The sequence below is a fragment of the Pseudophryne corroboree genome, chromosome 7 (assembly GCF_028390025.1).
Source record: "Pseudophryne corroboree isolate aPseCor3 chromosome 7, aPseCor3.hap2, whole genome shotgun sequence".
Lineage (NCBI taxonomy): Eukaryota > Metazoa > Chordata > Amphibia > Anura > Myobatrachidae > Pseudophryne > Pseudophryne corroboree.
The window spans coordinates 329,793,640-329,821,586 of NC_086450.1; the positions used below are offsets into that span (position 1 = coordinate 329,793,640).

The following is a 27,947-nucleotide window of genomic DNA, read 5'->3' on the forward strand; positions in this document are numbered from 1 at the left end:
CCAGTGCTGCTTATACCTATAACTACAATCTCCTGATCATCAGTTACCATATAGCTGGGCACTCACTACTGTTTCCAGTGCTGCTTATAGCTATTGCTGCAATCTCCATAACGCCAGTTACTATATAGCTGGGCGCTCACTACTGTTTCCAGTGCTGCTTATACCTATAACTACAATCTCCTGATCATCAGTTACCATATAGCTGGGCGCTCACTACTGTTTCCAGTGCTGCTTATACCTATTACTACAATCTCCTGATCATCAGTTACCATATAGCTGTGCGCTCACTACTGTTTCCAGTGCTGCTTATACATATTGCTGCAATCTCATGAGCACCAGTTACCATATAGCTGGGAGCTCACTACTGTTTCCAGTGCTGCTTATACCTATTACTACAATCTCCTGATCATCAATTACCATATAGCTGGGCGCTCACTACTGTTTCCAGTTCTGCTTATACATATTGCTGCAATCTCATGAGCACCAGTTACCATATAGCTGGGAGTTCACTACTGTTTCCAGTGCTGCTTATACCTATTACTACAATCTCCTGATCATCAATTACCATATAGCTGGGCGCTCACTACTGTTTCCAGTTCTGCTTATACATATTGCTGCAATCTCATGAGCACCAGTTACCATATAGCTGGGAGCTCACTACTGTTTCCAGTGCTGCTTATACATATTGCTGCAATCGCCATAGCGCCAGTTACCATATAGCTGGGTGTTCACTACTGTTTCCAGTGCTGCTTATAGCTATTGCTGCAATCTCCGTAGCGCCAGTTAGCATATAACTGGGCACTCACTACTGTTCCCAGTGTGGCTTATACCTATTACTGCAATCTCCTGATCACCAGTTAGCATATAGCTGGGCACTCACTACTGTTCCCAGTGCTGCTTATACCTATTACTACAATCTCCTGATCATCAGTTATCATATAGCTGGGCGCACACTACTGTTCCCAGTGCTGCTTATACCTATTACTGCAATCTCCTGATCACCAGTTAGCATATAGCTGGGCACTCACTACTGTTTCCAGTGCTGCTTATACCTATTACTACAATCTCCTGATCATCAGTTACCATATAGCTGTGCGCTCACTACTGTTTCCAGTGCTGCTTATAGCTATTGCTGCAATCTCCATAACGCCAGTTACTATATAGCTGGGCGCTCACTACTGTTTCCAGTGCTGCTTATACATATTGCTGCAATCTCATGAGCACCAGTTACCATATAGCTGGGCGCTCACTACTGTTTCCAGTGCTGCTTATACATATTGCTGCAATCTCATGAGCACCTTACCATATAGCTGGGCACTCACTACTGTTTCCAGTGCTGCTTATACCTATTACTACAATCTCCTGATCATCAGTTACCATATAGCTGGGCGCTCACTACTGTTTCCAGTGCTGCTTATACATATTGCTGCAATCTCCATAACGCCAGTTACCATATAGCTGGGGACTCACTACTGTTCCCAGTGCTGCTTATACCTATTACTACAATCTCCTGATCATCAGTTACCATATAGCTGGGCGCTCACTACTGTTTCCAGTGCTGCTTATAGCTATTGCTGCAATCTCCATAACGCCAGTTACCATATAGCTGGGCACTCACTACTGTTTCCAGTGCTGCTTATACCTATTACTACAATCTCCTGATCATCAGTTACCATATAGCTGTGCGCTCACTACTGTTTCCAGTGCTGCTTATAGCTATTGCTGCAATCTCCATAACGCCAGTTACTATATAGCTGGGCGCTCACTACTGTTTCCAGTGCTGCTTATACCTATAACTACAATCTCCTGATCATCAGTTACCATATAGCTGGGCACTCACTACTGTTTCCAGTGCTGCTTATAGCTATTGCTGCAATCTCCATAACGCCAGTTACTATATAGCTGGGCGCTCACTACTGTTTCCAGTGCTGCTTATACCTATAACTACAATCTCCTGATCATCAGTTACCATATAGCTGGGCGCTCACTACTGTTTCCAGTGCTGCTTATACCTATTACTACAATCTCCTGATCATCAGTTACCATATAGCTGTGCGCTCACTACTGTTTCCAGTTCTGCTTATACATATTGCTGCAATCTCATGAGCACCTTACCATATAGCTGGGCACTCACTACTGTTTCCAGTGCTGCTTATACCTATTACTACAATCTCCTGATCATCAATTACCATATAGCTGTGCGCTCACTACTGTTTCCAGTGCTGCTTATACATATTGCTGCAATCTCATGAGCACCAGTTACCATATAGCTGGGAGCTCACTACTGTTTCCAGTGCTGCTTATACCTATTACTACAATCTCCTGATCATCAATTACCATATAGCTGGGCGCTCACTACTGTTTCCAGTTCTGCTTATACATATTGCTGCAATCTCATGAGCACCAGTTACCATATAGCTGGGAGCTCACTACTGTTTCCAGTGCTGCTTATACATATTGCTGCAATCGCCATAGCGCCAGTTACCATATAGCTGGGTGTTCACTACTGTTTCCAGTGCTGCTTATAGCTATTGCTGCAATCTCCGTAGCGCCAGTTAGCATATAACTGGGCACTCACTACTGTTCCCAGTGTGGCTTATACCTATTACTGCAATCTCCTGATCACCAGTTAGCATATAGCTGGGCACTCACTACTGTTCCCAGTGCTGCTTATACCTATTACTACAATCTCCTGATCATCAGTTATCATATAGCTGGGCGCACACTACTGTTCCCAGTGCTGCTTATACCTATTACTGCAATCTCCTGATCACCAGTTAGCATATAGCTGGGCACTCACTACTGTTTCCAGTGCTGCTTATACCTATTACTACAATCTCCTGATCATCAGTTATCATATAGCTGGGCGCTCACTACTGTTTCCAGTGCTGCTTATACCTATTACTGCAATCTCATGAGCACCAGTTACCATATAGCTGGGCACTCACTACTGTTTCCAGTGCTGCTTATACATATTGCTGCAATCTCCGTAGCGCCAGTTACCATATAGCTGGGTGCTCACTACTGTTTCCAGTGCTGCTTATAGCTATTGCTGCAATCTCCATAATGCCAGTTACCATATAGCTGGGCACTCACTACTGTTTCCAGTGCTGCTTATACCTATAACTACAATCTCCTGATCATCAGTTACCATATAGCTGGGCACTCACTACTGTTTCCAGTGCTGCTTATAGTTATTGCTGCAATCTCCATAACGCCAGTTACTATATAGCTGGGCGTTCACTACTGTTTCCAGTGCTGCTTATACCTATAACTACAATCTCCTGATCATCAGTTACCATATAGCTGGGCGCTCACTACTGTTTCCAGTGCTGCTTATACCTATTACTACAATCTCCTGATCATCAGTTACCATATAGCTGTGCGCTCACTACTGTTTCCAGTTCTGCTTATACATATTGCTGCAATCTCATGAGCACCTTACCATATAGCTGGGCACTCACTACTGTTTCCAGTGCTGCTTATACCTATTACTACAATCTCCTGATCATCAATTACCATATAGCTGTGCGCTCACTACTGTTTCCAGTGCTGCTTATACATATTGCTGCAATCTCATGAGCACCAGTTACCATATAGCTGGGAGCTCACTACTGTTTCCAGTGCTGCTTATACCTATTACTACAATCTCCTGATCATCAATTACCATATAGCTGGGCGCTCACTACTGTTTCCAGTTCTGCTTATACATATTGCTGCAATCTCATGAGCACCAGTTACCATATAGCTGGGAGTTCACTACTGTTTCCAGTGCTGCTTATACCTATTACTACAATCTCCTGATCATCAATTACCATATAGCTGGGCGCTCACTACTGTTTCCAGTTCTGCTTATACATATTGCTGCAATCTCATGAGCACCAGTTACCATATAGCTGGGAGCTCACTACTGTTTCCAGTGCTGCTTATACATATTGCTGCAATCGCCATAGCGCCAGTTACCATATAGCTGGGTGTTCACTACTGTTTCCAGTGCTGCTTATAGCTATTGCTGCAATCTCCGTAGCGCCAGTTAGCATATAACTGGGCACTCACTACTGTTCCCAGTGTGGCTTATACCTATTACTGCAATCTCCTGATCACCAGTTAGCATATAGCTGGGCACTCACTACTGTTCCCAGTGCTGCTTATACCTATTACTACAATCTCCTGATCATCAGTTATCATATAGCTGGGCGCACACTACTGTTCCCAGTGCTGCTTATACCTATTACTGCAATCTCCTGATCACCAGTTAGCATATAGCTGGGCACTCACTACTGTTTCCAGTGCTGCTTATACCTATTACTGCAATCTCCTGATCACCAGTTAGCATATAGCTGGGCACTCACTACTGTTCCCAGTGCTGCTTATACCTATTACTACAATCTCCTGATCATCAGTTATCATATAGCTGGGCGCTCACTACTGTTTCCAGTGCTGCTTATACCTATTACTGCAATCTCATGAGCACCAGTTACCATATAGCTGGGCACTCACTACTGTTTCCAGTGCTGCTTATACATATTGCTGCAATCTCCGTAGCGCCAGTTACCATATAGCTGGGTGCTCACTACTGTTTCCAGTGCTGCTTATAGCTATTGCTGCAATCTCCGTAGCGCCAGTTAGCATATAGCTGGGCACTCACTACTGTTCCCACTTCCCAGTGCTGCTTATACCTATTACTGCAATCTCCTGATCACCAGTTACCATACAGCTGGGCGCTCACTACTGTTTCCAGTGCTGCTTATACATATTGCTGCAATCGCCATAGCGCCAGTTACCATATAGCTGGGTGTCCACTACTGTTTCCAGTGCTGCTTATACCTATTACTGCAATCTCCCGATCATCTACAATCTCCTGATCATCAGTTACCATATAGCTGGGCACTCACTACTGTTTCCAGTGCTGCTTATACCTATTACTACAATCTCCTGATCATCAGTTACCATATAGCTGTGCGCTCACTACTGTTTCCAGTGCTGCTTATACCTATTACTATAATCTCCTGATCATCAGTTATCATATAGCTGGGCACTCCAGTGTTGCTGACACCTATTGCTGCAGACTCCCTTAGCCCCAGTTACAATACAGCACGATACTTACTGATGTACCAGAACTCCAGAGTTACTAGGTGCATATTCACTCAGCACCAGTTACCATTTAAAGTGAGGCTACCCATTGTACTTGCACTACAGATACTTGCTGCTATGTCTGTTCGTTTATTTGTTGTCTCACCACCAGGGGTCACCAGACATTTCAGATGACAGGTGTCCAGACTTTGCTGATTAAGCGATCACTCACCAGGCACCTGATCTGCAAGAATGTCCAAAGGGCAGCAACGCTGGCAGGGAGCGGAATTGCAATCCAGGAATGTCTGGTGACCCCTGGTGGTGAGACAACAATAAAAAACGTACAGACATAACATCTGCAGGGGTGTAGTATGGGTGACCGGCGGTCTCCTGACCGCCGGTCACCTTACCGACGCCGGGATCCCGGCAGCATACCGACGCCGGGATCCCGGCGGGGAGGGGCGAGTGCAGCAAGCCCCTTGCGGGCTCGGTGGCGACCTGCGGTCGCCACGGGTTCTATTCCCACTCTATGGGTGTCGTAGACACCCACGAGTGGAAATAGTCCCTGTTGGTCGGCATGCCGACCATCGGGATAGTGAGCCGTCGGGCTCACGGAGGAGGTCATGTGACTGTCGGTCAGCCGACCGGCGGTCACATGACTACCACCCCATCTGCAGCATTCATCCTGTAAGGCAGTGGTTTTCAACCGCGGTGCTCAAGTACCCCCAACAGTTCATGTTTTCCAGGTCTCCTCACAGGATTGCAAGTGAAATAATTTCACTTGCAATCCTGTGGGTCTTTTAAAATGTGTCAGTGAGTAATGAATACACCTGTGCACCTGTTAGGTGACCTGGAAAACATGAACTATTGGGGGTACTTGAGGACTGAGGTTGAGAACCAATGCTGTAAAGTGTCTCTTAGTATCCTGATCTACACACTTCGACAGTCGCCAATACCCTTAATACCAGTATTCACATTGCTGAGTGTTCTCTGCAGTCCTCTGTCCAGATACCGATCTACGCAAGCAGTGCCGTTTCTTGCAGCGGGCGAGCCGTGCAACCGCACGGGGCGCCCGCCGCGGCACTTTTTGAGGACTTTGAAACCCTCCTCCCCTCTCCTCCCGAGTGCCCAGCTCGAAGGGCGAGGTCTCGCGGAATGACGCGTTTGCGTCGTGATGTCACGACGCAATTGCGTCATTTCGTGAAACCCCGCCCCCCGAGCTGGGCACTCGGGAAGAGGGAGAAGGGGGAGCCAAGCCGGCCGGCGGTGGCACCACGCAGACGAGGGAGAGGCGGCTGAAGAGCTGGAAGAACCGCTTGAAATGTAAGTCAGCCCCTCTCCCTCTTTCTCTCTCTCTCTCTCTCTCTCCCTCCCCCCCCCCCACCACCTGCCGTACTGTGTAAAATGGGGACACCTGTCTGCCGGAATGTGTAAAATGGGGACGCAGTCTGCCGGAATGTGTAAAATGGGGAAGCAGTCTGCCGGAATGTGTTAAATGGGGACGCAGTCTGCCGGAATGTGTTAAATGGGGACTCTTGCCTGCCTTAATGTGTAAAATAGGGACACTTGTCTGCCGGAATGTGTAAAATGGGGACGCAGTCTGCCGGAATGTGTTAAATGGGGATGCAGTCTGCCGGAATGTGTTAAATGGGGACTCTTGCCTGCCGGAATGTGTAAAATGGGGACACTTGCCTGCCGTAATGTGTAAAATGGGGGCACATGCCTGCCGCAATGTGTAAAATGGGGACACTTTCCTGCTGCAATGTGTAAAATAGGGGCACGTGCCTGCCGCAATGTGTAAAATGGGGACACTTTCCTGCCGTACTGTGTAAAATGGGAGCACGTGCCTGCCGCAATGTGTAAAATGGGGACACTTTCCTGCCGCAATGTGTAAAATGGGGGCACGTGCCTGCCGCAATGTGTAAAATGGGGACACTTTCCTGCCGTACTGTGTAAAATGGGGGCACATGCCTGCCGCAATGTGTAAAATGGGGACACTTGCCTGCTGCAATGTGTAAAATGGGGGCACGTGCCTGCCACAATGTGTAAAATGGGGACACTTGCCTGTTGTACTGTGTAAAATGGGGGCACGTGCCTGCCGCAATGTGTAAAATGGGGACACTTTCCTGCCGTAATGTGTAAAATGGGGGCACGTGCCTGCCGCAATGTGTAAAATGGGGACACTTTCCTGCCACAATGTGTAAAATGGGGACATGTGCCTGCCGCAATGTGTAAAATGGGGACACTTGCCTGCCGTGCTGTGTAAAATGGGGTCGCGTGCCTGCTGTAATGTGTAAAATGAGGACTTTTTTTTTATCCTGTGGTGGCCTTGATGATGAGATCAGATGAGGTCACGCCCATCGTAACAAAGCCACGCCTATTTTAACGAGACCACGCCCTCTAGCCGGGAGCGCGCGTGCCTTCGGTGAGCGCATGCTTTCACTCTTTATATCTATGGGGGTGGGGCGCATTTTTTTTTTATGTGAATGAGGAGAGTGGGGGGGCGCATTTTTAAATCTCGCACTGGGAGCCAAATTGGCTAGAAACGGCCCTGTACGCAAGACTTCTCTAGCAGCTCAGTGACTAGTGCTGTGCACTTCCTAGGATCCTGCCTGTTTCTCTCCTAGTCCTAGCTACAGCAAATCTACCAGAATTTAATCTTCTGCTGTTCACATATTATATTCATACTTGCCTACCTGACCCTCTCCATGAGGGAGAAAATGCTCTGTTCCTGGACTTACCTGGTAATGTATGATTGCCATCACCTGTGGTGAAACACCTTTCTTATCAATTAACTAGCTCACCACAGGTGATGGCAATCATACATTACCAGGAAAGTCCAGGAACAGAGCATTTTCTCCCTCATGGAGAGGGTTAGGTAGGCAAGTATGTTTATATTAGGAATATGTTTTCCATTGGGAAAATACATTATAGCAATTTCTGTAATACTATAATTGCACCCAATATGGGGATACTAGTAGTGTAAATAATACAGTACTCATGTTGAAGTTTTTTGGAGAGTCATATTGTTTTAGCAGTTGCTAAAAATTTAAAAAAGTGTGGTGCTGGTGTATTGGGGGTGCTCTAATTATACAAAAGGTTTGAATCCCATATATTACAGAATAATACTAGTGTACGTAGAATATTTTACTAGATTAGTAGCTACAACATTTGACTGATTAACTAAATGATTGATTGACTGGCTGAAGGATTGATTGTTTGAAGAACTTTAGCTGCAGTTAGTCATTGTTGTTTACATCCAAAAAATATATATTTTTTTAATTTCTTTAGTAAATTTGTCACAACATCAATAATATTGCTGTTGAACATTAAGCAGCCCAAGTGGCAAGTCTTGCTGCTTTTTACATTCTGAAGCTCTAGCTGCTCACATGATGCTAAAGCTGTGGACATAGGTAAAACAGATAAAACTCAGAAAGGGGGCAGATCGTCTACATACTGGGTGCTTATTGGAGTTTCACGCTTACAGGAGTTTTTATGGAATGAAATTATCCTTTGTTATGCTTGTATTTATGTTGTCTACCTTGTACTGTATGTCCCTTATACCCCTTCCAGATAGCCAGCTTGTAACACGGTTTATTGCACACGAACGCGCAGAACCTGGGTGCGGTCTGAAAGGGCCAGGGGAAATATCCCGGTTTCGAATGACCCGGCATTAGAACTTTGGTCACTGTGTGGTGTGAACGGATGCTGGGTCGATGTGACCCGTTTCCCATTCATACTATATGGACGGGTGGTGTTTGGAGATCATCTGATCTCCAAGCGCCGCCTCCACGCACGTCACCGCAGATGTCACCAACCCAGGCAATATGTCAGGTTGGGGACTCCAGTGTGAAAGGGGCCTGAGGTGGGTCACACCTGGGAAGCACCATGTACGGCTCCCGGTGCGACCCGCCTATTGCGGTCTGAAATGGGTATAATTAATGTCTGCTCTTTATTACCCAGGGCACTTACATATTAAAGAGTAGAATTAAACCCCCTTAAAGAAGCAAATGAAATGTTTGGCTCTAGATACTGTATTATACCTTTTATTTTTTTTATGCCAATATCATACCTCCCAACATGACCCTCTCCAGGAGGGACACAATGCTCTGCTCCTGGACTTCCCTCTTAATGTATGATTGCCATCACCTGTGCTGAAACACCTTTCTTATCCATTAACCTGTTCAAAACAGGTGAGGGCAATCATAAATAAAGAGAAAAGTCCAGAAGCAGAGCATTGTGTCCCTCCTGGAGAGGGTCATGTTGGGAGGTATGCAATATACATAATACTCCTGAATGCAACTGCTAGATTCACAGGAACATGTCCTACAGAAAATACACTCTCAGCTTCCTATAATAAGACATATGCTGTAGGGCTTCAATACACTACAGTACTTTGCTGTACTTGTGAAACATAGTATATCATGTTATTCATAATGTTCAGTCTTGGGAGATGGAGCTAAATTAAAATATTACCTTTAATTGGACGTATCTCTGGAGTACTTAATCTTCCCAGGCCTAGTAATATCCACCAAACTCCTGTAATCAATCTTGCTAATCCCCTCCATGGAATCTATTTGAGTTTTGATTTTCCAAAAGACTTGAAAAACCTATGATTCACCTGTTTGTCCCAAGTGTATAGTGTAAGGAACACAGTACTGTACATCACATAAAGCACACACTTGCCAGGGAACATGTGATATCTGTTAATGATATGTGCACACAACATTAGCTTTTTCATTTTTTTTTTTCATTTTATTTAAATATTTCTTTATCATTACCAATTATATATAGCATTATCTATATATATCTACAATATCTACCGCTTTTCCCCATACATACTGTGCATCCAGCTGAAACCTAATATTTAAGTTTAACCCCAAAAAAGCAGGTGTTCCCGCATGTATTTATTGAATAGTACTGTTCAACAAGATTTTAAGACAATCTGTATTGTCATTTTAATCCAATCACACAACTTAACAATAAGATGATCATAAAGTCAACGTTGTTTATTTTTCAGCTACAGTAGCTTTTGGGTGAAATAAATATACTTAAAAACTAGATACTAGTATCAGAGCTGTACAGCAAAAAGTAGATTCCGGCGTCGGTATCCTGAATGGCGCATACCTCCCAACATGACCCTCTCCGGGAGGGACAGAATGCTCTGCTCCTGGGCTTCCCTCTTACTGTAGGATTGCCCTCACCTGTCTTGAACTAGTTACTTGATGAGAAAGGTGTTTCAGCACAAGTGATGGCAATCTTAAATTAAGAGAGAAGTCCAGGAGCAGAGCATTGTGTCCCTCCTGGAGAGAGTCATGTTTGGAGGTATGATGACGGGATCCTGACAGCCGGCAAATGAAACGTATAATGATGTAAGAGCTGTAAGTCAGGTCATTGGAAATACTGTAAATCTGTTAGATACAGTAATAAGTTAAGTTCTTAATTATTTTATTATTAATGTGTAAAAGTAAATGCATCCTGCTTTAGACAAATACATGTGCTGCAAAGTACTGTATTTTAACAAAAAGGAAAAAAAAATATTTTATACTTGTTTTTGCCAAATAAACATATATATTAAAATGAGCTTAAATTTCTTTAAACTAATATAGTGATACCAAAAAAAGTATAACGGAAACTAAAAATCATGTTTATGCATGCAATAATTAAGGGAAAAAAAGGACACGATTGCATGAATTATTATGCTGTGTATGTATCAGTGTAAGCAGACAACAATCTTTCTGTTGGTAATATGGTGTAGAATGTTTTGCTTGGTGTTTTGTAAACATTATGACACTCAGGAAGTAATGAACATGTGCAGTTGTGCTTGTCAATGCAAAAAACCGAAATACTCAATTTAGCATTACAGAAATTATACATGTTAACTGTCCCTTCTTCAGGGACATTCTATTTATTAAACAACAAATTCATGTGATAATTTATTCAGTCACAAAGCTTTTCCTGCTGATTTCATTACTTTTTCTCCTGTTTACTGAGGATGCTACTGCAATGATTCAGCTACAGTAGCTTTAGACAATTTGGGGGCAGATGTACTAAGCCTTAATAATAATAATAAAAATAATAATAATAATATTAATAATAATAATAATTTTATTTATATAGCGCTCTTTCTCCAGCAGGAGTCAAGGACCTTGGAGAGTGATAAAGTGGAGAGAATTAAACCACCAACCAATCAGCTCCTAACTGCCACTTTTTAAACGCAGCATGTGACATGAGCTAATTGGCGTGTTCTTTATCTCCCTCCACTTTTTCACTCTCCAAAGCATAGCACATCTCCCCCTTGAAGGGAAAAATATTTATTTATAGTTTAATTTCTCTGTAAAAATTCTTAGGGGGTTGGAAACAAAATCCCAGCAGTAAGAATACCGACAGCAGGATCCCGACGGCTAGAATCCAGATGGATCACTGTATTTTTATAGCTTTATTACCACATTTTAATACATGGATCCCAGTTCAAAAATGAATAATATTCATTCCTAACCTTATGATTACAAAAACTGTCATCTTAAAAAATCTGAGTGCAAGCTCACTCTGGTTCTTCTTCCATGCTGTATTTAAAGAACATTGGGCAGATGTATTAACATGGAGAAGGCATAAGGATGTGATAAACCAGTGATATGTGCAAGGTGATAAACGAACCAACCAATCAGCTCCAATATGTAAATTAACAGTTAGGAGCTGATAGGCTGGTGCATTTATCACCTTGTACATATCACTGGTTTATCACTTCCTTATGCCCCTTTGTTACAGAATTATTTTGTACTAAGCTCCATTGACAGTCTTTAATTAATGAATATAATAAGATTGATGTTTGTATAACTCAGATTATAAATGTTATATGTAATGGAAATATGCCATGTGTGCACTGGGTATTCTTTAGTTTCACACTTTGCCTAGACTTCCCGTCATAGTGCATTTCGCTGAACTGTACATTTTCTAGTTGAGACATGTCATGACTGTGTTTCACAAGAGCCTCCAGTGTTCACAGACTGTATAGCAGTGGAGTGGAACTTCTGAGCAGAACAATTGACAATAATCACAGCCATGGGAGGCTGGGTGTTACAGATAAAAGGAATCATATTGCATGACTATAGTTATCTATTTCTCTGTGTACTGTAGTGACTTGTTAATAATATCTCTTACAAGGGACACTGATCTGTTCAAACTGACATTTACCCAAATTCAGTTTCAGCAGATTGTTCCACTGCAGATAAAAGGTAAGAAGTCAGCGCCTGTAGCAGAGGAGCACACAATTTATAATCCATCCAAGCAGTGCCTTGCTATGTTTATCACTTGCTGTAAGCCATACATATATAACAGTCAGGAAAAGGCTTAATGAAATGAGGCTGTTAGATGCATGTCCTGTCTCAAGTCATTTTCAGTAAAGCCGGTCATAATGTATGACCTCTATCTCTGTTATAAATTAACTGCACAATGCCTTTTAAAACAATACTCTGCTGCCGGGGTACGAATACGTTATTGTTAGACACAAATGCGTAATTTCACTGCGTTATGTATAGATCAGAACCTGATTTATATACAGTGAAAGATAGCAACAAGCAAGGTGCCTTTGGTCCCCCTGGTTCTGCCTACAAGTTATCACCAATACACTAGGAGAGTTGATAGATAGATAGATAGATAGATAGATAGATAGATAGATAGATAGATAGATATCTCTTCACCTTTGAATAAAGTATTTTTTATATATATTGATATATTGGGAGCACAGGTGTTACAAAGGGATTCAGGGGGTGCAGGATGCACCTGGGTATCACTCTTTCAAGGGGTGGCACCAAAATGCCAACTCCTACACAGTGACCGGAGCTGTGTGCTACAGTGTGACATTATCCTGCTGTACCTGGCAGAGGTGTATTTAGATCTGATGGGGCCCTAACAAATATAACAATGTAAGGCCCCCCTCCCGCAAACAATCCATAGCACTATATTTTCATTCCTGATTTGTGACCCTTACATTATTTGTTGTTTTTCCTCCTTATAGTCTATTTCAGTATATTACTCTCCCACTTCACTGAGTGCCCCTTGTCACTTCACCTCTAATTTCCATTATTACACCATATACCGCTCAATTACTGCATTTTAGATCAGTGCTCCCTTCAGTGAATGTAGCAGGTCCCATACGCCATTATTACACCCTCACTCACTGACTGCATTGTACATGAGTGATCCAGGCTTACTGATTGTAGCAAGCCCCATCCCCTAAAAGACTCATTATTTTCCCCCCTCACTCACTGACCGCATTTTATAACAGCATTTTATAATACCCATTGTTGCACCCCTCAGTCAGTGTAACTGTATTGATTATATAGAACAGCGGTGGCCAACCTGTGGCTCTTGAGCCACATGCGGCTCTTTCTTTCATTCAAATGTGGCTCCTAACACACAAAGTCACATGACCACAACAGATCCGGTAACCACTGCTCTCCAGAAAAACACGCAGCAGCACTACGGGGACTTTGAACTGAGGGAGCCAGATACTAGAGTTGAGACACCCACCAGCAAACAGAGGACACATAAGGGGCTGCTGCAGTGGCATGAATTGGGGGAAGCTGAAGTGACACATGAGGGTGCTGACTGTAGTGACAGGAGGATGCTGGCTGAAGTGACAGGAGGGTGCTGGCTGAAGTGACAGGAGGGTGCTGGCTGAAGTGACAGGAGGGTGCTGGCTGAAGTGACAGGAGGGTGCTGGCTGAAGTGACAGGAGGGTGCTGGTTGGAGTGACAAGAGGGTGCTGGTTGGAGTGACAAGAGGGTGCTGGTTGGAATGACAAGAGGGTGCTGGTTGGAGTGACAAGAGGGTGCTGGTTGGAATGACAAGAGGGTGCTGGTTGGAGTGACAAATGGGGGGGGGCTGAAGTGTATTATGTGAATCTGGATTTTTCAATATATTTTATGTGGATCTGGCTTTTACAATTATTTTATGTGGAAGTGGCTTTTTCAATGTATTTTATACCAGGGGCGTGGCCTAGAAGGCACAAGGCCACACCCCATTTTTGCATGTGCGCCTTCGGCTCGATGTCGGCTCTTTGATGTACCTAACACATTTTTTTTGGCTCTTTGTCTCTGACTGGTTGGCCACCCCTGATATAGAAGTACACCACTGATTGCAGCAGGCATCTCCTATATACAGTAGTACTTAAAATAGAGTATAATACCATATTGATATATCACCATTTGGTATATGCCTCCCCCCCAGCCATTAATGTAGCAGGGGGATGTTATACACTGTCCACCCCACACACACACACACAAACTGACTGTTTGGAAAAGTAGGTGGATGTTATACAAAATAGAATAAAATACTGTAATAAAGTACACTGGAAGACCTCATTTTTTTCTCTGTGTGCGTCCCAGCTCCTCTCTCTGCGCGTCTGACATCATTCACACGTGTGTCATGACGGGTCACATGCACAATACTGCATTACTAGAGCCGGCACCCAACATCTGTCTAATCACTGACAGCCTGCTGGGAGTATCCAGTCAGCCCAGCTCTTGAATAATTTAGGTGGAGCTCACAGTCCGCTGAAAATGCCCTTTAAACAGCCTTGTCGGCGGGCCCCTTAGGACCTACAGGGCTTTAAGCAGTCGCTTTTGTTGCTTTGTGGTAAATCCTTCATTGGTACCTGGCTCCTGTCACTGTGAAGGACTATACCATTATAATGCAAGGTGCATAGGAAATGTCCTACTCTATGTTTCCTACATGTGCAAGATGACTTATTCTTCCTTTACATGTCATACTTCTCTTACTGGTCACTGTACTTTCTGCACAACCTGTAATCCACTTTGACTAGAGATGAGCAGTTCTGATTTTAGGAAATCCAAACTGCTCTGAACGTCTGGGATCTAAGGCAATTCGAGTCAGGTCTCAGATCTGCCCAGCTGCCTTGGATCCCAAAACTAGGCAAAACCCCATCATCCCTCTGTTGGATCTCAAATTTCAAAGTCCCATTGAAATCAATGGGCTCACCGGTGATTGGCTGAGAGTGCGGTCTCTCATGGCTCTCAGCCAATCAGTGATTCCCCACTGACTTCAATGGGAATACCCACCTGCACACTCTGGCAACAAAGGCACCCCCGCACTGCCAATGCCGCCAGAACCTCCAAATTGAGGACACCACCGACACTCCTGCACCACCGACACTGCCGGCACCCCCGCACAGCGAACACTGATGGAACTACTGCACTGCCGACAGACAGCACTCCAGCACTGAGGACCAGGCCGACACCCTCACACTACCGACACCACTGGCACTCCCATACTGAGTACACCACTGGCACCCATACACTGCTGGCAAAGATGGCACCCCCACCCAGAGAACACTGCTGACACTCCAGCACTGAGTACTAGCACCTCTGCACTGCTGGCACAGCTTGCACCCGCACACTGAAAACATTGCCAACACCACCAGCATTGCCAACACCACCAGCCCTCCCGCACTAAGGACATGGCTGGCACTCCTGCCCCCCAACACTGCTGACACCACTGAGACTCCCGCATTGAGGCCACCACCAGCACCCCCACACTGAGTAACACTGCTGGAACCCTCACACTGAGAACACTGCTGACACTCCTGCACTGCCAACAATGCCGGCACTCCTGCACTGTCAACACTGCCAGCACTTCTGCACACACCGCCGGCATCATTGAGGACAACGCTGGCACCCTCTGTCACAGTAAGTGCACTATCGGTGTATCCAACCGGCACTGCATGTGACCCACACTGTATTTGAACTGTACTGTATCCAGCCTGCACTGTAACTTGCTCTGTATCCAACCGCACTGTATCCGACCCGCACTGTATCCGACCCGCACTGTATCCGACCCGCACTGTATCCAACCCACACTGTATCCAACCCTCATAGTAACCTGCATTGTATCCAACCTGCACTGTATCTGATCCGCAGGTACGGAACGCTGTTTTACAGTTAGGAAGATTTTAAGGAACTGCTCAACAAAAGGACTGATTCATCTGGGCTTTACATGGGCACAGAGTACCAGTCATGTGTGGCCCATGGCCTCCATGAGGGAGGTACAGATTGGGCATTCAGAATAGACATGTGCTGAGGGCATGTGCACTTTTGTATGCCATGTCTTCTGTTGCTTTTTTACACGTATGTAGTTAAATTGTCGGCAGTTGGGATTCCGGGCTGAATCCCGGCTAACAGGGGCTATTCCATGACACCCATAGAGTGGGAATAGAACCTGTGGCGAGGGCAGCGAGCCACTGAGCCCGCAGCGTGGCAAGCGCAGCGAGTCCGCAAGGGGACTCTTTGCACTCGCCCAGCTGCTGGCATACTGAAGATCGGGATGCTGTTATCTTTGCTGTTTGTTAACTAATACTACTTTAGAGCAATGATATTCCGCACATGATTCTTAGTAAATTTCTGTATTGTTTGTTTTCTATTGAAAGTACAGGTTGAGTATCCCTTATCCAAAATGCTCGGGACCAGAGGTATTTTGGATATCGGATTTTTCCATATTTTGGAATAATTGCATACCATAATGAGATATCATGGTGATGGGACCTAAATCTAAGCACGGAATGCATTTATGTTACATATACACCTTATACACACAGCCTGAAGGTGTGTAGTACTGGTGACCGGCGGTCTCCTGACCGCCGGTCACCTTACCGACGCCGGGATCCCGGCAGCATACCGACGCCGGGATCCCGGCGGGGAGGGGCGAGTGCAGCAAGCCCCTTGCGGGCTCGCTGCGCTCGCCACGCTGCGGGCTCGGTGGCGACCTGCGGTTGCCACGGGTTCTATTCCCACTCTATGGGTGTCGTGGACACCCACGAGTGGAAATAGTCCCTGTTGGTCGGCATGCCGACCATTGGGATAGTGAGCCGTCGGGCTCGTGGAGGAGGTCATGTGATTGTCGGTCAGCTGACCGGCGGTCACATGAATACCACCCGCCTGAAGGTCATTTTAGCCAATATTTTTTATAACTTTGTGCATTAAACAAAGTGTGTGTACATTCACACAATTCATTTATGTTTCATATACACCTTATACACACAGCCTGAAGGTCATTTAAATACAATATTTTAATAACTTTGTGTGTTAAACAAAGTTTGTGTACATTGAGCCATCAAAAAACAAAAGTTTCACTATCTCACTCTCACTCAAAAAAGTCTGTATTTCGGAATATTCCGTATTTCGGAATATTTGGATATGGGATACTCAACCTGTACTTGCAAGTTGGTTCGATTGGTTATTGCTAATACATTACTAATTTTCTAAACATTTGTAAACAGAAATAACTGCCGTGTGTTTGTGCCACTGCTCTGTTGCTTAGTTAGCCAGCCAGTCCTTGGCCTATGTTAGTGAACAATAGTGTGAGCTGTAAGGTAGTTAAATGTGAGTGGAAATTAATGATATTGAGATTAATACTCTGTGAACAAAAAAAAGGCCAAAATAATGTGCTTTTAGCATTTTTCTTGTCAATTTTTGAGGTAGATCCAAAACCAAAACAAGCCATGACTGAAATCCAAAAGTGAATCCAAAACCAAAACTGGACAATGAATCAGAACCAAAACCAGCAAAAATGGTCCGCCATTTCTAAATTTGACCCAAACAGTTCTACAGTCTCTAGTGTTTTCCTATAACATTATATTTTAAGGCTACTTTTCCAGGCATGTACACAGCTGCTGCCACTGTATGGTGTGTGTAATTATTTGTATTATATATGTATATATGTATGTATGTATGTATGTATGTAATGTATGTATGTATGTATGTATGTACTAAGTATTACAAATCTTCTGTTACCGTTTGATGTCTAGATGTTTTCTGAACTGTTACATTGACAGACATTCTGGATTTAATTAGTTTACCATATTACAGATACAAAACATCGAAAAATAGTATTTGATGGCAGATAAGAACCATTAGGCCCATCTAGTCTACCGTTTTAGGGTTTGGATTAGGATTAGGGGTTTGGTCAGGGTATTAGTGTTAGGATATTAGGGTTAGGATTAAGGGTGAATGTTGGGGTATTAGTGTTAATGTAAGGGTATGAGGATTAAGCATGAGGGTATTAGTGTTAGGGGGTAGGATTAAAGGGGAGGATTAGTGTATAAGTATTAGGATTAGGATGAGGGTTAGGTTATTAGTGTTAGGGGTTAGGATTAAGGGTGAGGGTTTAGGGTTTTAGATTTAGGGTGTCAGTGTTAAGGTATCAGTGTTAAAGGTTAGGATTAATGGTGAGGGTTAGTATTAGTGTTAGGGGTCAGGATCAAGGGTTAGGGTATATGGACAGACACTCACAGCCAGGCCCCCAACATTGAGCCGGGCAGAGTGCCCAGGGTGTAGTGCAGGAGCCATGGGGCACGACTCATTAAACAAGTGCTTTTCTTGTTCCATCAATAATAATAATAATAATGGATTTTATACTCAAATTATTTACCATATATGCCTTAATACAGAATTCATGTTACACAACAATTCATACATCCACTACTTATATGAATTAATAGGAAATGTTTATATATATATATATATATATATATATATATAGACCTAATATTATTCCTATCCATTCAGTTATCTTTATTTACTTTGTATTGGTACCTTGCATTGTACATGTTGCACATTACATCACAGTTGGGGGGGGGGGGGGGGAGGGGGGCGTCAATGACAGCACTGCTATATATGTTTACAGAGTTAACTACACCCCCCTCCCCTTCTACCCTCCCCAAGCCACTAATGTGAGAGCATGCTGGCATTGTCAATGTAATACAGTATAAAAACATTTCAACTACTGTTTAAAAAATTGTTTATGTTTTAGAACTTAGTGTCACTGTAGTTCACATCCTGATGCATTTTCTCTACTTTCATTACACAGAAATGATTAAGAGCCGCGATAACATTATATTACATCAGTGTATAGTTAATATTTCATTCCTCTTTATGTATCAGTCATATTCTGTGTATAGTTTCAGTCAGGCTATAATGCATATTCATTGACTGCAATTCATATATAATATTTCCCCTACTACAAATAGATGCTTAAAAAGTGTCATATTTTCACCATATTTGTGACATTTATTAAAAAGCTAATTATTTCATTTAGCATTAAATTGCTTAGATTGTACTTTTGCAAATGGAATTATCATAATATTGTAACCTTTTGCCATCTATAGAGGGCCAGGCACAGGCAGACCTCTGTATGAGTAGTAAAAATAAATTTCCATGCTGTTCAGCAGAGGGCCCGCAATCAGTGTCGGACTGGAACATGAAGGGCCCACAGGGGGAATGCAGTTATAGTGGCCCATACTTAGGGGTGTGGCCAGCCTACAAAGGGGGTGTGGCCAGCCTCCACAGAGGCTTGAAATAGACATTAGTTTAGTGCAGTGTAATTCAACATATCTACCATGTATAATACAAGTGCATAGTCTGGAACCTGATCACTAGAGGAAGAAGTGGGCCCTCAGGCAGTGAGGCCTACCGGTGGTTTCCCTGGTACCCCTGTGGGCCAGTCCGACCCTGCCCGCAATAGACACTCTGTTGGCTGCATAAGCTTTGTCTGCCAAGAGATGGTATAGGCTGCAGTACAGCTATGTTCTAGACTCACAGCTATGTACAGTATAAAACATATATGAGTATATTCAATTAGAGTCTGATACTGCCATCTTGTCGGAAAGACGGCAGTTTCAGACTAGAATAGGTCAATAGGGGTTCCGACCTATTCAATCCAGCCTCATTTTTTCCTACAAGTTGGGAAATCCGACTTGTTGGAAAGCACGTGGGTCGGCGGAATAGCCGCCGATCCCCATGCTTCTGTCGGAAAGGGGACCAAATCCAACAGGTTTTAGCCCCGTTTCCGACAATGTCAATCCGACTTTTAAAAAAGTCGGATTGACACTGTCAGGACCGGGCCAAATCTGTCGGATTTGGCCCAGCGTCCGTGCAGCTGCTTTGTGTCAGGGCTGTTATTGATTTTAGAAAAATACATTCTTAAATGGCCCTAAATTATACGTCACGCCAACCGGCTTCCTTCACCTCTGCTGCCCTGTGTGATACATCCTGTGCAGCTGCAGCTGCCTCGCTGAGAGCTGCACGGCGCCACTGACACTGTGGTGAGAGCGAGGTGGACAGGATATCCCCACTGTCAATGTCAGCAGCGCTGGGCAGCTCTCAGCGAGTCGGCCGCTGCTGCACAGGATGTATCACTCAGGGCGGCAGGGGAGAAGGAAGCCGGTTGGCGTGAGGTATATGTTAGGGGTGGTCTTCAGTATGCCGGCGATCGGGCTCCCGGCGACCAGCATACTGGCGCCGGGAGCCCGACAGCCGGCATACCGACACTTATTCTCCCTCGTGGGGGTCCACGACCCCCCTGGAGGGAGAATAAAATAGTGTGGCATGCGTAGCGCGCCACCGTGCCCGTAGCGTGGCGAGCGCAGCGAGCCTGCAAGGGGCTCATTTGCGCTCGCCACACTGTCGGTAAGCCGGCGGCCGGCCTCCCGGCACCGGTATGCTGGTCGCCGGGAGGCCGGCCGCCGGCAGATCGTAGTGAACCCATATGTTAGGGCTTATTTAAGAATGTCTCTTTCTAAATTCAATAACTGCCCTGACACACAGCAGCTGCACGGACGCCGGGCCAAATCAGACAGTCGGGTTTTTCCACTCAGGTTTTTACTAATAAAAAATAAAAATAAAAACATTATGGGTCTTCTTGTTCAATACAGTGTCATGGTAAACAAGGGAGAGTAAACCGTCTGGTATTAGGTAACTACTTTAAGCCAGAAAACAGAATGAGCAAGGTAAATGTCTGAAAATAATTACTATAATAAATGGAGAGGGTGATATATTGATGTCAACTTAAATAAAGAAAATAATAATTCATGGTAATGGGTAAGTATCGATTCACTGAAATTTTGTTACACATATAAAATTATTTTAAGAATATAAACTTTACAATCAACTAAGTAAAAGCAACAAAAGCAGTTTGCACACGTAGGGTTAAACTCATTACTATTCACAGTGCTTCACTTTCAGCAAACAGAGAAAGCAGATTGTAGAGTAACTACCTACTCCAATTCCTAATTGAATACAAACTCAGCGGGACTTTAAAAAGCCGGCAAGGTTAAAAGGCACAAAATGAAAACATACAGATGTGTAAAAAATCTATACAAGAGTAAGGAAGCCAAAAACCTGACAACAAATATCAACGTGAAGGTGACCTCAGTCAACTCTATGGCCACAAAGCCGACAGGGTACATGTGACAATAGTATCAGTATGTCACACAAGCACAAGTGCATTTCTGACCATGCAATTATGTAATTGCCAATTAGAGAGAAATTAAACCACATGACAAACTTTGCTAAAGTGGTTATCTGATTACACATCCAGCTGCGTCTTTATAGCCATGTAATAAAACTCACGTAAGTTATTTGCAGATGGTCGAGACTGCATGGTGTCATAGTGCTGCATATGAACCACGAGGTTTGCATCTCTCTCCATGTGGTCTGCCGAGCAATGGCCCTGTTGTCGCATCACATCAGCAAGAGCCCTGGGGACAGGAGTAAGATGTACACTCATATTAGTATTGTTGTGAAAGTACAAAGCCAAAAGCAATGGACACGTTACATAGCAACTGCAATGTCAATGGTACTAGGTGATTTGAAAATCATTGTTATTAACTTTTTGACTGTCTTGTAGTGGACAAATAAACATGTTTTAAAGTTTTGCTTAGGTTTCATCTTCACAAGTTTGATGAACTCTTGTTTAAAAGCAAATACTGCTCTTTTTTTACATTTTACTTCCATAGGATACTTGAGTTAGAGACTAAAAGCCAAATTAAAGGTCTCATATGGATTATTTTTTTAAATCATTTTATAAATTATCTACAGCTCTATAGCATAAACATCTTACTATAGATATTATCTATCTATCTATCTATCTATCTATCTATCTATCTATCTATCTATCTATCTATCTATCTATCTATCTATCTATCGATCTATCTATCTTCAGTGGGGATTGAAAGTTTGGGCACCCCAGGCAAAAATTCATTTTAATGGGCAAAAAGAAGCCAAGGAAAGATGGAAAAATCTCCAAAAGGCATCAAATTACAGATTAGACATTCTTATAACATGTCAAAAAAAGTTTGATTTTATTTCAATCATTTACACTTTCAAAAGAACAGAAAACAAAAAATGGCATCTGCAAGTTTGGGCACCCTGATGAGTTAATACCTTGTACTGCCCCCTTTGGCAAGTATCACAGCTTGTAAACGCTTTTTGTAGCCAGCCAAGAGTCTTTCAATTCTTGTTTGAGGTATCTTCGCCCATTCTTCCTTACAAAAGTCTTCCAGTTCTTTGAGATTCCTGGGCTGTCTGTGACGCACTGCTCTTTTAAGGTCTATCCATAGATTTTCAATTATGTTGAGGTCAGGAGATTGTGAAGGCCATGGCAAAACCTTCAGTTTACGCTTCTTGATGTAATCCACCGTGGATTTTGAGGTGTGTTTAGGATCATTATCCATTTGTAGAAGCCAGCCTCTCTTTAACTTCAGCTTTTTCACAGATGTCATCAAGTTAGCGTCCAAAATTTGCTGGAATCTTATTGAATCCATTTTTCCTTCTACTCGTGAAATGTTCCCTGTGCCACTGGCTGCAATACAACTTGTGATTGATCCACCCCCATGCTTAACAGTTCGACAGAGGTTATTTTCATTAAATTCTGTGCCCTTCCTTCTCCAAACGTACCTTTGCTCATTCCAGCCAAAAAGTTCGATTTTAACCTCAACGGTCCACAGAACTTTATTCCAAAATGCATCAGGCTTGTCTATATGTTCATTTGCAAACTTCAAACGCTGATTTTTGTGGTGAGGACGTTTTCTTCTGATCACTCTTCCATGGAGACCATATTTGTACAAGTATCTCTTTATAGTGGAATAGTGTACCACAACTCCAGTGTCTGCCAGATCTTCCTGGAGGGATCTTCCTGGAGGGATTGTGCAGTCAAACGTGGATTTTGACTTGCTTTTCTAACTATCCTGCGAACTGTTCTGTCTGATATTTTTCTTTGTCTTCCAGATCTTGCTTTAACTTCCACTGTTCCTGATGACTGCAATTTCTTAATTACATTCCGAACAGAGGATATGGGCATCTGATAACGCTTTGCTATCTTCTTATAGCCTTCTCCTGCTTTGTGAGCGTCAACTATTCTCAGTTTCAGTGTTCTACACAACTGCTTAGAGGAACCCATGGTGCTGATTGTTGGAGCAAGGTCAGATGAGTCTGGGCTTTTAAAACCTTTGAGATTGACATCACCTGGTCTTTCCAGACGATGATTGAGAACAATCCATGACACTGCCAGGTCTCAGCTGTCCAAAGGGGGCAGTACAAGGTATTAGCTCTGCAGGGTGCCCAAACTTTTGCAGACGCCATTTTTTGTTTTCTGTTCTTTTGAAAGTGTAAATGATGGAAATAAAATCAAACTTTTTTTGACATGTTATAAGAATGTCTAATCTGTAATTTGATGCCTTTTGGAGATTTTCCATCTTTCCTTGGCTTCTTTTTGCACATTAAAATGAATTTTTGCCTGGTGTGCCCAAACTTTTAATCCCCACTGTGTCTATCTATCTATCTATCTATCTATCTATCTATCTATCTATCTATCTATCTATCTATCTATCTATCTATCTTTTTATATATATATATATATATATATATATATATAATGAATACTTAGCCCTTGCTCTATCATGATCAATTAGAGCTACACCTCAGGAGTGCCCCCTGTTGGATGGGGTACAGTACAAAGAATACAAGAGTATTTGGGTTCCTAAGGGAGCTACAAGATAATGTATGTGTAAGAGTGTCACACCACCTTTGTATCTCAATTTCTTCAAATTGACCATACAATCTCGAATAATAATAAAAAGTGTATTCACATATTAAACAGCATGTTGATATAAAAGAATTTTGCAATCATTATATTATCAGAAATGCATAGTTCATCTGCAATAAAACAATTTGACAATTAAAAACAATTGTACAGAACATATGCAAGTGTGGGCAAATTAAGGTGGTGTGACACTCTTACACATACATTATCTTGTAGCTCCCTTAGGAACACACACACACACGCACACACACACATATATTGCACCACACATTAGGAATTAAGGGTCTCCTAGACTGCAGAAGGTAACTGTCTAAAGTTATCAAGCGTGATCAGTGCCGTTTCTAGGGGCGGGCGAGCCGTGCAAATGCACGGGGCGCCCGCCGCGGCACTTAGTTACTCCTTCTTGTCTCTCCCGAGCGCTCCTGCTCGGGGGGCGGAGTTTCGCGGAATGACGCGTTGCGTCGTGACGTCACGACGCAAACGCGTCATTCCGCAAAGCCCCGCCCCCCGAGCAGGAGCGCTCGGGAGAGGCGAGAAGGAGAAGCAAGGAGGAGGAGGCGGCCGGCGCGGGACGTGAGGCGGCGGGACCGAAGAGCGGGAAGACGTAAGTATTCTCTCTCTCTCTCCCCCTTCCTTCTCCTCAGCTTGAAACCTGCCTGCCGCTGCCGCACTGTGTAAAATGGGGGCACCTGCCTATGGGGATACCTGCCTGCCACACTGTGTAATATGGGGGCACCTGCCTGCGTACTGTGTAATATGGGGGAACCTGCCTGCGTACTGTGTAATATGGGGGCACCTGCCTGCGTACTGTGTAATATGGGGATACCTGCCTGCCACACTGTGTAATATGGGGGCACCTGCCTGCGTACTGTGTAATATGGGGGAACCTGCCTGCGTACTGTGTAATATGGGGGCACCTGCCTGCGTACTGTGTAATATGGGGGCACCTGCCTGCGTACTGTGTAATATGGGGGCATCTGCCTGCGTACTGTGTAATATGGGGGCACCTGCCTGCGTACTGTGTAATATGGGGGCATCTGCCTGCGTACTGTGTAATATGGGGGCACCTACCTGCGTACTGTGTAATATGGGGGCATCTGCCTGCGTACTGTGTAATATGGGGGCATCTGCCTGCGTACTGTGTAATATGGGGGCATCTGCCTGCGTACTGTGTAATATGGGGGCACCTGCCTGCGTACTGTGTAAAATGGGGATATCTGCCTGCCGTGCTGTGTAAAATGGGGATATCTGCCTGCCGCGCTGTGTAAAATGGGGATATCTGCCTGCCGCGCAGTGTAAAATGGGGATACCTGCCTGCTGCACTTTGTAAAATGGGGATACCTGCCTGCGTACTGTGTAAAATGGGGGCACCTGCCTGCGTACTGAGTAAAATGGGGATACCAGCCTTCCGTGCTGTGTAAAATGGGGACACCTGCCTGCCGCGCTGTGTAAAATGGGGACACCTGCCTGCCGCGCTGTGTAATATGGGGACACTTGCCTGCTGTAATGTGTAAAAAGGGGACATTTTTATTTTTTCCGTACTGTGGTGGGTGTGATGATATCAGATGAGGCCATGCCCACTTTAATGAGACCACGCCCATTTTAATCAGGCCACACACCCTTGTCGGGAGCGCGCGCGCCTACTTTTTCTTTTTATGGCTATATGGGGGGGCACACTTTTTTTTTTTTTTTTTACAGCAATAGGGGGGGGGGGGGCGCATTTTGAAATCTCGCACTGGGAGCCAAATTGTCTAGAAACGGCCCTGAGCGTGATGGACTTTAGTCATCTATTGTACTACTAATGCAGGCACGAGTTGTGACATTATGTTGCAAGTTGGAGTTTAGAGCTTCATATCTATCTATCTATCTATCTATCTCAACAAAAATACATTAATATAATTGTGCATTAGTAGGTGAGGATAATACATTCAAACTGTGACTCCACATTAACACCATTGGAATCCATACTGTACCTCACAACGTTAAGGGAATAGGTGTGTGTGGGTGTGTGTGTGTGTGTGTGTGTGTGTGTGTGTGTGTGTGTGTACAAGAAAGGGAAGTTATCACTTGCATTTGGGGACAAGACCAGCACTTATAACACATTTGGCCTACTTTCTTTTTTCCTCCCAAAGTTGAACTGTCCAAGCTACACTGGCAATAAATCTGTAAAGCACAAGTCATAACGATTGAGAAATCTTAGTTGTACAGTGTAGTTTGATTTTAATTTATTAGAATTTTTTCTTATAGAAACATGAAAATGTAATCATCATATCATGTACGGCTTGTCAGAATAGGGCACGAGCCGCATGTGATATGATCACCATCTTTCTGTACAAAAAGTGTCTAAAGAATTAACGCTAGGAGCTGCCCCTTAAAGATTTATTGCAAATAGACTTTTCCGTAGAGGTTTTGGAATTCTCTCCCTTTTAGTCAGCAAACGCTAATGATTGGTTGAACTGTTCCTTCAGTGAGTGGATGTGAATCACTCCTTTACAAACTACAGTGGTATATTTGGGAGTCTTGGTCATCTATGAAAAGAGGTGGCACTTGGATGTGCTTTGTAATAACTGGGATATCTGCTTTGTGCTGAAACTTATCCAAAGTTAAATACTTACACCAAGCCCCATTTCCACTGCATTTTGTCACAAGAGTAGGATGCAGTAATAATGGTGACATTTACAGTATCGACAATCATCGACACCACAGTGTTGACTGCTATGATGTTGACATTGATGAAATGTCAGTGTTGACCATGTACACATCTGCAGAATGTCAACATTGTGATATATATGTAATAATATATGACATGAAGACATATTGATTTATTGTTTGTTGAAAGATTCAAATCATAACTACTAACATTAAGGAGCAGATGTACTAAGCCTTCGAGGGTGATAAAGTAGAAGGAGATAAAGTACCAGCCAATTAGCTCCTGTCATTTTTTAAACACAGTCTGTAACATCGTTAGGAGCTATTTGGCTGGTAGTTTATCTCTATCCATTTTATAATTCTCCAGGGCTTAGTACATATCCCCCCATATACTGATATTCAAAAAGTGTAAATGACTTGAAATAATAGTGGAGACAGGTTTTTTTTGTGTGTTGACAAGTACAGTAGGCATTGTCTAATGATTATTGCTTGTGCAATGACTCTAGTAATTTGTCCTGACCCAATTTTACATGGAAAAAAGTTGGATTTTTATGTATTTCTGACATAAAAACAATGCATCTGTCATATTGTATTAAGTTATTTCTATAAGCCACATTTCATGATTTAATAAAACTGAACGCAACTTGACACATGAGTCACAATGAATCAGACCATTTCATAGAAAGGACTGGTCTTTTAGGGGTTAGTAGCAGCCACCCAAGGCACTGAAGATTCTGCACTTATTTGAATTTTGCAAATGGCCTTTAATCCCTAAACACTAAGTTTGTAGGCAGTGTGACAGTGACATTACTTATAATATCAGAATATTTTAATAACAATCAAAGTAAATATAATATTAGCCTTGGAGATATATTTACTTGGCAAGAAGTTCATTAATTAATACAATCAGATTCTGTAGTGGGGCATAGATGGCCCAAGAGGGTATCACATGGGCGGCTGTAAGAGTCACATGATCAGCTCAAACCAACTCATATCATGTTCTCTTCAGATATGTACAAGATAATGTAGCCAATCTCTCAGCTGATTGCATTAAATCATTTTCTTTCGCGGGAGGTATCCATCTGCTTTAAACAGTTCCATTATAAGGGTAACTAGCAACAACCAATAAGAAAACTGCTTTCATTAGCCTGAAAGCACAAATCTGAGGTCACAATAGATAAAGTAATCTAGCCATTTATACATAACATCGTTGACAAGAATCGAGTAAAATATGTAAGACAGCTTGACATAGGCATTTATGAGCACAACATTTATTCTGCTGTATTAGTTCTCATTTTTAAATATTCATATTGAAACCTGTTCTATTACTT

At 43.4% G+C, this 27,947-nt stretch overlaps 1 protein-coding gene across 3 annotated transcripts in view; it reads right to left on the minus strand.

Moving 5' to 3' along the window:
- Positions 1-27,947, minus strand: part of SHISA9 (shisa family member 9) — a 777,795-nt gene that overhangs the window by 571,028 nt on the left and 178,820 nt on the right. For all 3 annotated transcript variants that reach the window (XM_063934339.1, XM_063934338.1, XM_063934337.1), the window contains exon 2: positions 21,498-21,625. In XM_063934339.1, coding sequence (XP_063790409.1) covers positions 21,498-21,625 — 128 coding nt within the window. The remainder of the gene's footprint in view (positions 1-21,497; positions 21,626-27,947) is intronic.